A 14096-nucleotide genomic window follows, 5' to 3' on the forward strand; every position below is an offset into this window, starting at 1 on the left:
TAAATGTCTAGCTCATTATACATATAACACCGCGATAGTAAATTTTACACACAGAAATCAATATATTCGCGAAACTACGGGCCAAATATAGTAAAATTGCGCTTTTAGTTTTTCACTCTGACGTCAGTAATTCAAAAATGATTTAAAAAGAAGAAGTATGGGTATAAAATTAAAGAGGAAATTCTGTAGAATTTAAACAGATTCAATTTTTTGGTGCATAACAACCGGTAAGTATTGATATTGTCCTTTTAAAATTTTGTCCTTGAAATTTCGCAATATTAGTTTTTGAAAACATTATATGTTAAGGACTTATATAAACTCGCTAACATCCTCAAATTTCGTCCTTCTAACTTGATCAGCTTAAAAAATTACCTATTCGTCCTTGTGAATCCAAAAAATTTTAATTTTTTTAAATTCTAAAGAAATTTAATCTTTCATTTGGTACCCATGTTTTTATTCCACATTGCATTAAATTTTTGGAATTAATCATATCTCTGAAATTACAAGATCCTTTCAAATAAATCCTGACGTCAGAGAGAAAAAATAAAAATGCCGCTTTAAATAAAAAAGTAGTTTTGAAACCCCTTTATTTATTATTTATTTTATGGTAGGAGAGATAGAAGCAATGTTTTCGATTTAAGTTGTTGAAAAGTAATGAATATATAAATCCCGAGACTACTCCCGGTATTGTGATAACGACATCCCAAAAATGCCGAGATCGTAAAAGCGAAAAAATTAACATCCCTAATACATATGTACATACATGTGTAGTCACATTGCATGGCACCCTTTACCCATTCACATCGAGAAGCGAGAACCTTTAAATATCTATTTTTGGATGAATTAATTTTAGTATTGTACTTTGTGAATTTTTGTATGTATTACGCTATTGGATGCAGCGGTTCATATAAAATCTACTCAGTTTTTTAAATAAGATTTTTGCATTAAAGACGTCTTTCAACCGGCATTCTTGTAGGAATTTCATCGGTTTTAAGTTAAATTAACATAAATTCGAAAAACTAACATGTTCGCTTGTGCAGTGTGTGGTGAGCCAACTAAAAGTAAATGTTCAAATTGTAATCAAAGTTTCTATTGTTGCGAGGAGCACCAGAAACAACATTGGAAGGTGCACAAAGTCGATTGCAGACCATTCAAAGTATGTGTCTGATTCCTGTTAAATAACTTGTTAACTAAAAATCAAATGTTGAAATTACATCCGAGTACATAAAAACATACACACAAGGTGTATGTATCCTGCAAACCAAAGTTCCCGAAATCTTTAGGAGAATCTCACTTCAGTAACGATTTTTTTACGAATCTTCAAAGAAAATTGTATTAAGCGGTTGAAACGAACTCGAAAAGAAATTTCTGAAAAAAATTCTGCAAGAAATTCTTCATTCCGAAACTTCGTAAAAGAATCGAAGTGTGCACAGTTTATTTTATTTTAGGAAATTCAGGAAAAAATCGGATTAAATCTTTACCAATTCCTTAAAATTTCTTTACGAGTTCGTGTCAACCCCTTTATGTAATTTTCTTCTTAAAACCGTTACAGAAATGAGATACTCCTAAAGATTTCGTTAAGATTTCGGGAACTTTGGTTTGCGGGGTATTTAACAGATATCTATTCATAAGTAATTGCAAAAATAATGTAAAATTAATTGACCATGCAATTTGTATTTAAAGGTGGAGTATAGCGATCAATTGGGAAGATGTTTGGTGGCAACTCGCAGCATAAAGCCCTTCGAAATAATTATGAAGGAGGCACCCTTAATTTGTACACCGTCCCAAGTAACAAGTCCAGTGTGCCTTGGATGTTTGAACGGCATTGAACCTTCTGACTATATTGAGTGCGATAAGTGCGGCTGGCCACTTTGCGGTATCGAGTGTAAAGGCAAGGCAGAGCACCTAGCTGAATGTGATTTTACTGTGGAAAGAGGCTCAAAAGTAAGTGAAAGCTTTTACAAAGGCGTAAGAAAATGGGATGTGCGAATTTAAAGCTCCGTCAGAATGAACACGTTTCGTCCAGGGTAACTTTTTAAAGCCACCAAGTTGTAAAGACTCTTCTTCAGGCATTCAGCACTTTCAGGTTTTTAACGTGTAAATAAAATATAAAGCACGGTAAAATGAACACACATGATAACAGAGAACTGGGTGCACCATAATTGCTTTCAATGCGACGACTGACATACAAACATATCTACATACATACGTATGTGCATATCGATTGCTTGCACGATCCGGAAAATAAAGGTCGCGCCATTCGCGGACCGCTAACCCTCTCTTCGTCGATTTGACAGCATCCACCCAATCGCCGACGTCATAAAATACTTTCCTTTACATTCACTGTTGCCAACTTGATGCTTTTCGCACCAAATTTAGTGGGTATTCAAAACGCAAAAATTTTTGAGTTTCGTACTTGGTGCGTTTTTGGTGCTTTTGTTTTTAGTTTGAGGACATCAAATTAGAAAATCTTAAAAAACTGGAAGCCAAATTTATAGCAAGTGTGGTACGCCACTTTACACAAATTTTAACAAAATCATGGCACAGTGACATAAGCGACAACAAAATATGTGGCAGCACCTTCACGACCGTCGTGCAAGAAACATTGATTTTTATTAATTTGAATCGGCATCCTTACAATAAAATATGTAAGTATATAAAGTTCATAAAATACACCAATAAAAATTTGGTGCTTTTTCAAATTCAAAACTTGGCAATACTGCCTTTTGTTCGATGCTTCCTCTTTTTCTTGTCGAGTTCGTCTTGCTCTCTCATTCTGGTATTTATTGACGGCCAGTTGCTCTCAGCTCGATTGGCGCAATCTTGTATTCTATCGTTCTTGAACTACAATCAAGCGCAGCTATTCCGCTGCAATTCACACTTGATCATGTGGTTTTTGGTTTTTGTTAATATTTCTATTATTAGAATATTTAACTTTTAGGTGTGCTCGTCCTTAAGTTATACGTTTTAGTTATTTTATGGCCTTATAACAATTATATACAACAATTTTTATTGAGCTTGAGGCCGCTTTTAATGAAAAACTTATTGTGGAAAAGCAACAATAATTTTGAAAAAATGGTAGAAGTGATAGCTATTTCGGAAATCACCTCATTTCCTCATCAGACTTCTTTCAGTGGGATTAGAACCGACGATCCCACTGACTCAGCCAGTTGCCTACGCACTGTGCTAAGTTCGCCTTATGAATTATTGTTCCTTTTTCCACTATTTTCATTTGTTAAGCCAACTACAATCAAGCGCAGCTATTCCGCTGCGATTCACACTTGATCATGTGGTTGTTGGTTTTGTTGATTTTTGTTAATATTTCTATTATTAGAATGTTTAACTTTTAGGTGTGCTCGTCCTTAAGTTATTTCTTTTTGTTATTTTATGGCCTTATAACAATTATATTCAAAAATTTTTATTGAGCTTGAGGCCGTTTTTAATGAAAAACTTATTGTGGAAAAGCAACAACGCGACAACAAAACGTCAACCTTCTCCATGCATATTATCGCTCCATCATATTATCGCAACCGGTACGTAACGACCCGACGATATGCCCATAAAACTATTGATATTTTTGTTGTATTAATTTCTTAAGCTCAATAAAAATTGTTGAATATTATTGTTATAAGGCCATAAAATAACAAAAACAAATAACTTTTTGACAAAACTTGGTTAAAAATTTCTCTTTATAGGTGATTTATTTTAACCTAAATTTTACTTTTGACACTGGGTAGGGTTGCCAGTACAGTAAATCAGTACTTTTCGGTACATTTTTGTTCAAAGCAAAATTATGAATGTAAGTAACAAATATTACTCTAAAACGCCAGAATATAGTTCATGAAAAATAAAGGTCTTATTCATCTTAATATGAGTGTACACATCAATGTACACAGAAGCCAATTAATTATGTTATATTTATGACATTTTTGAATAGAAATAATTAGATTTGCAAGTTATAGGCAAAAGCCATTCGAATATTCTAATTTTTTGTTATTAAACTGAAAGTTATTTTCGAGATAACTAACAACACGCGACAACAAAACGTCAACCTTCTCCATCCATATTATCGCTCCATCATATTATCGCAACCGTTACGTAAGGACCCGACGATATGCCCATAAAACTATTGATCTTTTTGTTGCATTAATTTCTTGAGCATATCAAACATTATCTGAAACATGTCAACTATAATTAGATAACAGTGATTTCGTTTCTTTCGAAAAATGTTGCCCTTCCCCGGTGCAAAATGTGTTTGATGTTACACTCAACCCTATAAAAAGGCATGCTTTTGCCTTCTTGTCCTTGTCCAGCTCACGTATTTCATAATATTGTCGTTTTAAACAACCACCTGATTTTCAGGGCAACCATCTCCCCTGACAAAGCTTCACAGAATAGAGATATGCTTTTTACCCTTCTTTTTATTATTACCTTCCTTTTATTAACTGGGGATGTAACTATGTAATATTGATGCGCCTAAAAGATGCAGCGATTTCTATTTTCAAGTTACATACCTGATGACAGTACGAATGGCAATTATAATAGGGAGGTTTTAGTTTCTTAAACAATAATTTTATTTGCCTTACAAGACACACATTTTAAGAAACGAACACACAATTTTCTCTCCCTTTGCCTTCAATTTGGAATCCAAAAGAGAAAGGAGCAATCAAAAGGCAAAATTTTTTCGTAGAAACGAAATCACCATAAGTTATTTTCTTCTTACATTTTACAATACATTTTAAGGAAGCTCCAGCGTTATGTAAAAACCTGAAGGAAATCCTAAAGTATTTTGTTTGAATTGAAAATTCAGTACAAATCAGTACAAATTTTGAAAAATCAGGACATTAGCGTACTGATTAAAGAAATGAATAAAATCAGTACAAGAGTTGAAAAATCAGTACTGTACTGATAAAATCAGTACGTCTGGCAACCGTACCACTGGGTAAGACAAACGAGCCTCATTCCATGTTGAATTAAGATGTGTTGGTATTTGATAAAGAGAAAAATGGGACGTAAATGAGTTTTTTTGCAAAGAAATAAAAAAAAGGGTGAAAAAATACCATTCCACTGATGCCACACTAGTCTATAGCGTTATAGTTTTGACTAAGTTATTCAAGTTTTTCTTAAACAAATCTTTGAAAAAAGTTTAAAAGCAGCATCAAAAATGTCATTATTATGATTCTGTTGAACAATTTTTTCAATATTTTTATATAGATATTTAACTTAAACTGTTTGTCATCTGAGGGGATTTTTTCCAAAAATCCCTTTAGAAACAATTTTTATTCATAAATAGGGCTCGGAATCTCATGCACTAAAAAATCGAAAATATGAGCATATAATATGCATTCAAAACTCAAATATATGCGCTATAAACAAGTAAGATATGCAATTAAAAATATTTTCCTAATGTGTTTTTGCCGGTACAAAAATAAATAACACATGTATTTTAACAACGAAATAACGAAAAGAATTCAATTTTAAACAAAAAACATATTTATGTATGTATACAATTAGTTTATAATCAAGCATACAGTTATAATCTTGTGCAAATGGAAAAATTGGCCGTTTAATAGTGGTTCAGATGAATGGTTGGTTGGTTTAAGTGGATTGTTACCAGGGCTGCCAACATGGCTCAATCCGTGCCATTTTTGGCTCTATTTTACTTCAAGTGGCACTTAATTTTTCAATTTTGCACAAAGTGCTAAAATGGCACTATTGAAAAATAGTAATATTTCAACACATTTTTGTGAAATCCTGTGCGTGTACTCCTTTTTCTCAACTAAAATTTTCTAATTTCTACACTATATACAACTCGTTTATCTTACTTTGGCACTGGACTTTTGTTTTAGAAATGCGTTTCTAATTTTATTGCTAAATGGGAAGAATTAAAAAGAATGGCACCTTTTTGGCACTTTTATTTTTCTATTTGGGACATTTTGGCACTTTTTTATCCTCAATATGGCACCTCATAGCTAAGTATAGTTGGCATCCCTGATTGTTAACCTGGTGGCAGGCTATTAGCAAGTTTGCCATTTTGATTTTACAACTCGTGCAACCTACAGCCACTTGGCGGCTTTAATGAATTTCAGTACGTCATACAGGGAGAGGCAGCTGCACTCTGAAACAATCTGCAGGAATAGCTTGCCGAGTGTCTTTAGCGTCATCCAGGGGCACCCAGAACTGCCGGGTAATACTGCACCATCCTTCACGGATCCACCTCTTCTTGGCCTTCAAGTAATAAATTTCGCTAATTTTTACTTTGTGTCCACGGCGTGGGACACATTCAGTGCGGAGCCACACCTTGCTAGTTCGTTCGCCGCCTCGTTTACGTAAATGTCCCTATGCCCCGGGGACCTATATTAGGGTAATTTAGTAGTAATCAGCAGTGTTGCCAACTTTTCAGTTTCAAAAAGCACCAAATCTTGGAAAAAAGAGCGTTTTACCGCACTAAAAGCACTAAATTTTTTTTTTAAATCACAGGATACTCTTTTTCATAACAGTTTGTGGTAAACAAAAGTAAAAAAATATACAATATTTACATGTATAAATAAATACACATTCATGCGTGCCAAGTAATACCGAAGTACTGCACATTAAAACTGGTACATCTGGAGAAGGAACAATCGAATCGCAACAAACGAAATTGAATTTTAAAGGGGAAGAGTAATACTTAATATGATACCCTAAGTAGAAATGAGCAAAAAAATGTGTTGTTTTATAATATAACCTCAAATATTGCGAAAAACCGTGTTTTTACACTTAGAGAGTAGGATATCTCAAAATTCTGACATGGTATAGAAATTCTGCAGCTAGATTGGTATTCAGCACCGAAGAATCTACAAAAACCGATGCACTCAGGTGGCAAAAAAGTTAAAATTTTTCGAACTGTGTAATCAATCAATAATCAAGAAAATAAAAAAATAAATACTTAACTTATCTGTGTGCTAGCATTTTCAACGCGCATACAATTTAACAAGAACGCAAGAACCTGGGTTTGCAACTTCATCTTTTTATCAATCATGGTTTGCATTTTAGTGCATTTAAATTTTTAGATTCTTGTAAATTCAGAAATTTTAGTTAAAAAAAAAGCACTAAAAAGGGCACTAGGCACTAAACCATTTTTTTGGCGTTTTAATATTCAAAAAGCACTAAATCTAGTGCTTAAAGCACTAAGTTGGCAACTATGGTAATCAGATATATAGGCCAGTTCTCTTCTATAGTCCCCCACTAGTTTAGACCTAACAGGAGTAGAAGAGCGTGCCTTAATGGCCGCTTGGCTATCCGAGAAGGTGTTCAGATGAATATTTGGGAAGAAATTATAGGCAATTTTTTTATTAACAGATTTTGTACTAAATTAAAATTGTTGTGAATCAAAAAAAGCCGAAGTATACAAAAGCTACATGCATTTATTGTAAAATATGCCCAATAAATATGCAAAACCAGGCATTTTTTGCAAAATATGCAAAAATACGCACTAAATATGCCATTTTAAAGGAAATTTCATGATTCGAAAAGATAAGTTAAGCATTTCCAAGCCCTGTTCATAAAAAAACTAAATTTTTTGAGGTATTTTCATATGGGTGCAGCTCACGTATATCTTAAAATTTTTCCGAAATATTTTTGTGGAAGTCTTAAAATATAATCAGCCTAATCATGAGTTTAATTTTCCCCGAACCGGTTCACTTTTCACGTTTGGTTTACATGTATTTACTATGGACGGAATACAAATTTTCGGGTGAAAATTTTTTCGGGCGGGACTCAGGATAATGCAGAATAAATTTTGTAATCCCGGTGGAGAAACTGCCAACTTTTTTTGGTGATGCAGACGACTGCTTGGTGATAACCTCGAAAATATGAGCTAGTCATTATTACATTGAATGAATATTGATGTGTATTCTTTTCTATACTCGTAACACATACATACATATCGTCGCCTGGGTAAACAATTGTCGTATGTTAATTTCGACAGGTTGTGGGAAATCGCGATTGAAGTTTGGAATGCAATTTCTCAAAAACGTGAAGATAGATTTTCGCCAAGGTCTCTGAAAATGTTCACTAAATTCTTAAATTATTTAATTTTTAATGTTTATTGGTAATTAGTTTTGAGTTTATGAAGGATTTTCTTTAGTCAAATTTTGTCGTAAGCGTCATTTGTCCACAATTTGGTAGCCACTTTGTATGAAATAAGACCAAATGTGATCAAAATGTTTACCAAATTAACGACACTTTTTACTCAATATCTCGGAAACTAAAGGAGATATCCAAAAATGTAGAACCCCATTTTTAAGATATTGATTAGTTTAATATGACTGCATCACCAACTAAATTTTTACTAAATTATCGAAAAAGTTGTAGTCAATATCTAGGAAACTAAAGGAGATATCTAACACGAACGGCAATAACGCAAATTTGTGTTATTTCCCAATTGAATTTGAAATAACACAAATTTGCTTTATTTCATTTCTCGTTGAGCAATAAGACCAACCTTTAAACTTAACAATTGAGTGATAAAGCAAAATAGTACACATATGTATGTAGATAGTCACCCAGTTACACATCACAAAAAGTAGTACATTAACAAGTTAAATTGACGGATTTGTAAGTATACAATTTTGAAAGTGCTCAGCGTCGCGGCGGTTAGGTGAAGTAATATTATAGGGCTTTCGCACGAGGCGATTTTTCAGGCAACTTTTAGTTGAAAGCAAAAATCGCCTCGTCCGAACGGCCTTTCAACTAATCGCTTTCAACAAAGTTGGTCGCCAGCCAACTTTGAGCTCGTTCAACTTTTTTTCCTTGCAACCCTGTGTTTCTTTACATTCTGTATCAGTGTTGGGAAATGAAATCGTTCGTTCAGACGAAATCTATACAAAAAATGTACTTTTCGGCTATAAATTGTATACACTTTTTAATTCGCTCATATATTTTCTTAGTACATTCCCTTCAAGACCAATGATTTTATGGTATTCATGAGAAAGTTTTATTGTTTATGTACATACGTTTACGTATTTTACACTTTTACAAATTGATTCCACGTGCACATGTACTGCATTTAACGCAAATATGTATGCACACATTTTCAGGTATAAATCTTAACAAAAAGCATATTTAAGTTGATATTAATGGATAAAAGAGACATTTTCTTTGGATTCAGTACTAAAATTTGACATTTTTATAGCATTTCAAGTGCTTATCAAAACTTTACGACAAGATTTGACCATTTATCTTAATATTATTAAATTTTAATTATTTTTTGTAAAAATACGGTTTATATTTTAAGAAAAGCCGTACAAATCCAAGGTTCAAACTTTGTGCAACATTAAAAAAAACCAACACACTTTCGTAAAAATTTCGAGCTTTTTAATTCGATTTCCTAGATTTATTTTGAGTGTGCGGTTTTTTAGCAATTAAATTTTAATATAAGTAAGTTTTTTAAGATTTCTTTGATGAAGGTGTTGCTAATTTTCTCCATATAAAAAAATCGTCGAACACACTTCGTATGGAAGAAAATGACTGACATCGTCGACAAAAAAAAATGCCAAGTTCAACGGTAAGTCCCAGCTACTTTAAACTTGCACTTTATTATACTAAAATTGAATGGGCTAAAAACTAAAGAATATTGATAAAGCTTGAAATTTTTACGAAAGTATGTTGGTTTTTGGATGTTTCGCATAGATTTAATCTTGGGTTTATACAGTTTTTCTTAAAGAATACATTATATTTTAAAAACAGATAGTTAAAATTAAAGAATAATAAAATAAATAGTAAATCTTGTCAATATGTGAGTGCCGTAAAGGTATTATATTTAAGAAAATCTCTTCTTATAACTAACGAAGACTTTCTTTCTATATGAAGTTGACTTCGACATTTTGTTTTAATAAAACTTAGTATCGAAAAGTTTCTTTAAAAATTTGCCTAGGCTGTATTATACTGGTTCGTTCAAGCCATTTTTCAAAACTTACAAAGGTAAATACGAACTGGCGAACAAAAGAGAATACAAAAAATTTCTTGCTGTGAATTTTCAGAGCTATATATTTTTAGTATTCATTACAAAATTGTATTAAAAAGTACTGCGTAGTAGGAAAGTATATTGTAAATGAAATTGTATCAAACAAGTACAATTGTACCAAAAAATGCCAACACTGTTGTGTATACATATTTTTTTTCTTTTTTACTTTTTTACTCTTATTTTATCTTTCAGCTTCGCTAAAAGCACTTATACCAACGCTTGGCTTACCAAATTTACGCCAATTGATAAAATTTGGCGATTTAAACTCATTTTAAATAATGTAAACAACAATTCGAGTTGAATCGAAAATCGCCTCGTCTGAATAGGGATGGCAACTTTTTCACTTTCAACTTCTCATTCAACTCCGCATTCAACTTTTGTTGCCTGAAAAATCGCCTCGTGCGAAAGGCCTATTAGGTGAGAAGAAATATTTTGATACTGCCTTATTTGAAAACGTGCCTATAAAAGTGCAAAGCAGCTCAAGTTAGAGCAGCTGTCAAAAAATATAATGGAGCAAGTTAGAGCAACTCGGATCATAAATCTCATGAAACACCTTTCAGGCAGAAATTCTCAAAACAGTTGATTGCTCGACAGTTCAATTCGTCAATTGTAAAATGTGTGTGTGTGTGTGTTTGCTTGCTAAGCACACGGAAGTGACTACGATTATGAACATATGCTGTGCTTTGCACAATATCTGTAAAAAATTTAAAATGTGTGATCCAGACGAATCTGAGATTTTTTTATTGACGCTGTTGTACTATCGGAACCAGTTAGTGAAAATTCCGGTGGTACACCCGTAGAACGTCGCAGAAGAGAGATAGCTGCTGCATTATTATAAAATAAGTAACTACTTTATTTTAAAAAATATTTTTAAATAAGTATACACGTAAATATTTATTTATTATTTACTTAGAAACTAAAGACATTCACAGTGAAACAGAAATATTTTTTATTATTAATTTTTTGGCAAAAGAATAGGTACACTTAACAGCAAAATTCTGCGTACACCATTTCTTTTTTAAATATTCACAAAATTTTCCAAGTTAAAATTTGTTGGTTATTTTTTTATAAGATTGTGAATCATCCTTAAAACAAAATCAGATAAACCCAGGTCTCAAGCTTTATACAAAATTAAGAAAAATTTCACAAATTTTCATCAAAAATTTCAACTTTTTAATCAGATTATAGCGCATTCAATTTTAATATAATAATGTGTAAAAATTAATTATTAGTAATTATTCATTTTTTATACGATGGTTCTACGCATTTTCCTCAATATAAAAAAGTTTCACTCCTTTGTATGGAGGAAAATGCGCAGAACCGTAAAAAAAAAATTATTAAAAATCAACGCGATTTTTTAGCCACTTATTTTTTGCACATTAATATACTGAAATTTAATGGGCTACATATAATCTGATTAAAAAGTTTAACATTTAGATGCATATTCGTGGAATTTTCCTTAATTTTGTATAAAGCTTGAAACCATGGTTTATATGATTGTGTTTTAAGCATGATCCACAATTTTATAAAAAATAACAAACAAATTTTAACTTGCAAAATATTGTTAATATTTAAAAAAGAAATGGTGTACGCAGACTTTTGCTGTTAAGTGTAGCAAAACAATTTAAATGCAAATTTCAATCTTTCTGAAAATTATAAAAGTTCAACAAAGTTTCATCAGTTTCATAGCCTACTCAATTTTAGTACAATGAAGTACTACTTTGAAGTTGCAAAAAGTCCCGCTGATTTTAGATAATTTTTTCATTACAACAAAATTTTCGAACATACTTTGTGTGGAAGAAAATGCGCAGCACCGTCGGCAAAAAAAACTTATAAAAATTTGACGGGATTTTTTAGGAACTTTTAATTTGCACCTCGTTGCACTAAAATTTAATAGGCTATAAATCGGCACACCAAACTTTTTCTAGAAATTCTTATTAAAAAGTTTGCATTTTTGATTAAACTTTGTTGAATTCACTTACTGTATTATAAGGTTTTTAGTTCTAACTCCTTTAACTTCATTTCCATCTTTTCTTTATGTTGTCTCTTTTTTTTATAAATTTTCTTCTTTCTTTCTCTGTTCCTTCATCTTCAATAAGTTTAGTTTTTCTTTTTTTATTTCGTATGTTTTCCTAGCATGTCGCGAAATTTCTTCTAATCTTTTTTCTGTGCCTGATTACCTTTGGCAAAGAACTTCTTGCACCTCGGACTGCCTCTCCAACGCACTTAAACGAATGTTTTCGCGGTCCTCCACTGTCATTCTTCTTCTCGCCTGAGTTGACGTAGCCGATAGATCCATTTCTTCGTCCTGCGCTTCTGGCTGGGAAGAATCATTCCTAACATTGCCCTCCGTTTCTTGGGTATTAGCTCCAAATGTAGAGCCCGAGGGGTTGACTGCTTCCTGTAGGTGAAGCAGCTCATCCACCGCTTGTTCCAAAGGTGTGAGGCTTTGCTGGACGTACGGACCTCCTCCTGTGGCCACAGTTTCCCGTCGGTTCGTTGAAATTTTTTTCTTCATCTTCAGTTTGTAGTCTAGCCAAACCTTAATAGTACACAAAAGAAACTGGATTTATTAAGTTGTCTTAGGAAACAATTCAACCCAATTCTTACCTTATTCCACTCACGCCCGTTCCGCATTGGAGGTCCGATGCCGTTAAGTTCGGACGCGAAATTATCCCACAATTCTGCCCTACTCTTCCTTGAGGAGCCGAAATTTCCCATCCCCTTGGCAACGTCTGGATTATTTTGCATGAGTGTATGAAAAATGTATTGTATTTAATGAAATTATGTACATATAAAACCAATTACTAACGTCTTTTTCATTTTGAAGTGCGAATCGAGAAAATAGGAGCCAAATTTTGACAGCTATGGCGAAGCGAATGTCGTTTTTTCCCTAGTGGTAATACACGAAATTCATTTTCGCCACTCGTTCGCCATTTTGCGGCGAATTCGCCAGTGATTTGCATCTCATAACTCTAGAATGCGAAGTTCGCCGATATTATCTTTCGCTTCGCAAGTGATAATACCCGCCGAATGTCAGAAAATAAAGCGAAAAAGCTGTTTTATTACTTCACCTGTTTATTGCGCCATTCATCCCACCTGCTTGTACCGAGTATACGTTCAAATTTAGAAGTCTGAGAGTAGGTAAAATTTTACATATTTTTACATCACTACTTCGTACCACAGGTTCGCTTCGTCTTCGGAAACGAAATCCACAGTTCGGATATGGTGAAACCAGTGATGATAATGCAGAAATTTTAACTGAAGATAAAACTCAAAACAATATTCTCTGTGTTATATGTTCCATGCCATGTCGGAATTATACCAGGTGAAGTAATTAGAGCGAGAAAAAGATTTTGACAATACCTTATTTGAAAAATTCCCTTTAAAATTTGACTATAGAAATTAGTCAAGAACGTAAACCTATCGGTACGTAAACCCGGGTCAGCTGACACGATCTGTCTTACCAGAGCGCCATGTAAATGAAAACTCAACACCGCAGAATTTTTCTGTAGTTGTAGCCCGTAGCGCAGAAATCTGCGGAATTTAGAGTTTTCCGTGTCAGCTGATTTCTTCCTTCTATAGATGGTTGCCACTTAGTCAGTTTTGCAGATGGTAAAAAAGTTATAAGTTGCTATTCAAAATATGTTTAAAATATTTGAAATTTACTATTAAATAAGGTTTTTGTTGAAAATTAAGTAGTTTGTATTTAGCTATGATCTATTATAGCACGAATAATTGTAGTTGAAAAGGTAAGTTTATGAAAAGGCATTATTGAGTTGCAACACTGTAGTAAGCAACACTGAGGGCTCCAGTAATCGACAAAATTCTGCGTATACAGACTGCGTTTAAGTATACGTTCTGCGTTCTTGACTAATTTCAGCTTAAGGCAGCCGAATGACAGAAAATAAAGCGAGAAAGCTGTTTTATTATTTCACCTGTTTATTGCGCCATGGTTCCATGCAAACATTTTAAGGTTTTCCTGCACTGTTTTCAACCTATTAAAAAGCATGCAGATAAAATTCATACAAAAGCGTTATGTCCAATTTGTTGAGCAGTTATTAAAGACGACTCTTTTCCTATATTTTGT

The 14096-nt window shown here is 33.1% G+C and overlaps 2 protein-coding genes across 2 annotated transcripts in view; one reads left to right on the plus strand and one right to left on the minus strand.

The window, feature by feature from the left end:
- Nucleotides 1-720: 720 nt before the first annotated feature.
- LOC118742303 (SET domain-containing protein SmydA-8) overlaps nucleotides 721-14096 on the plus strand; it is a gene marked incomplete at its 3' end in the record, with an annotated part of 30749 nt that continues 17373 nt past the window's right edge. The window contains 2 exon segments of the mRNA XM_036474276.1: nucleotides 721-1156; nucleotides 1684-1944. Of these exon segments, the coding sequence (XP_036330169.1) occupies nucleotides 1025-1156; nucleotides 1684-1944 (393 nt within the window).
- On the minus strand, nucleotides 11910-12597 carry LOC118742305. Its single transcript, XM_036474277.1, has one exon. The coding sequence runs from the start codon at nucleotides 12522-12524 to the stop codon at nucleotides 12183-12185; it is 342 nt and encodes a 113-aa protein (XP_036330170.1). The 5' UTR covers nucleotides 12525-12597; the 3' UTR covers nucleotides 11910-12182.

Source organism: Rhagoletis pomonella, unplaced genomic scaffold (genome assembly GCF_013731165.1).
Source record: "Rhagoletis pomonella isolate Grant_MI unplaced genomic scaffold, Rhpom_1.0 Rhpom_scaffold_00007, whole genome shotgun sequence".
Classification (NCBI taxonomy): Eukaryota; Metazoa; Arthropoda; class Insecta; order Diptera; family Tephritidae; genus Rhagoletis; species Rhagoletis pomonella.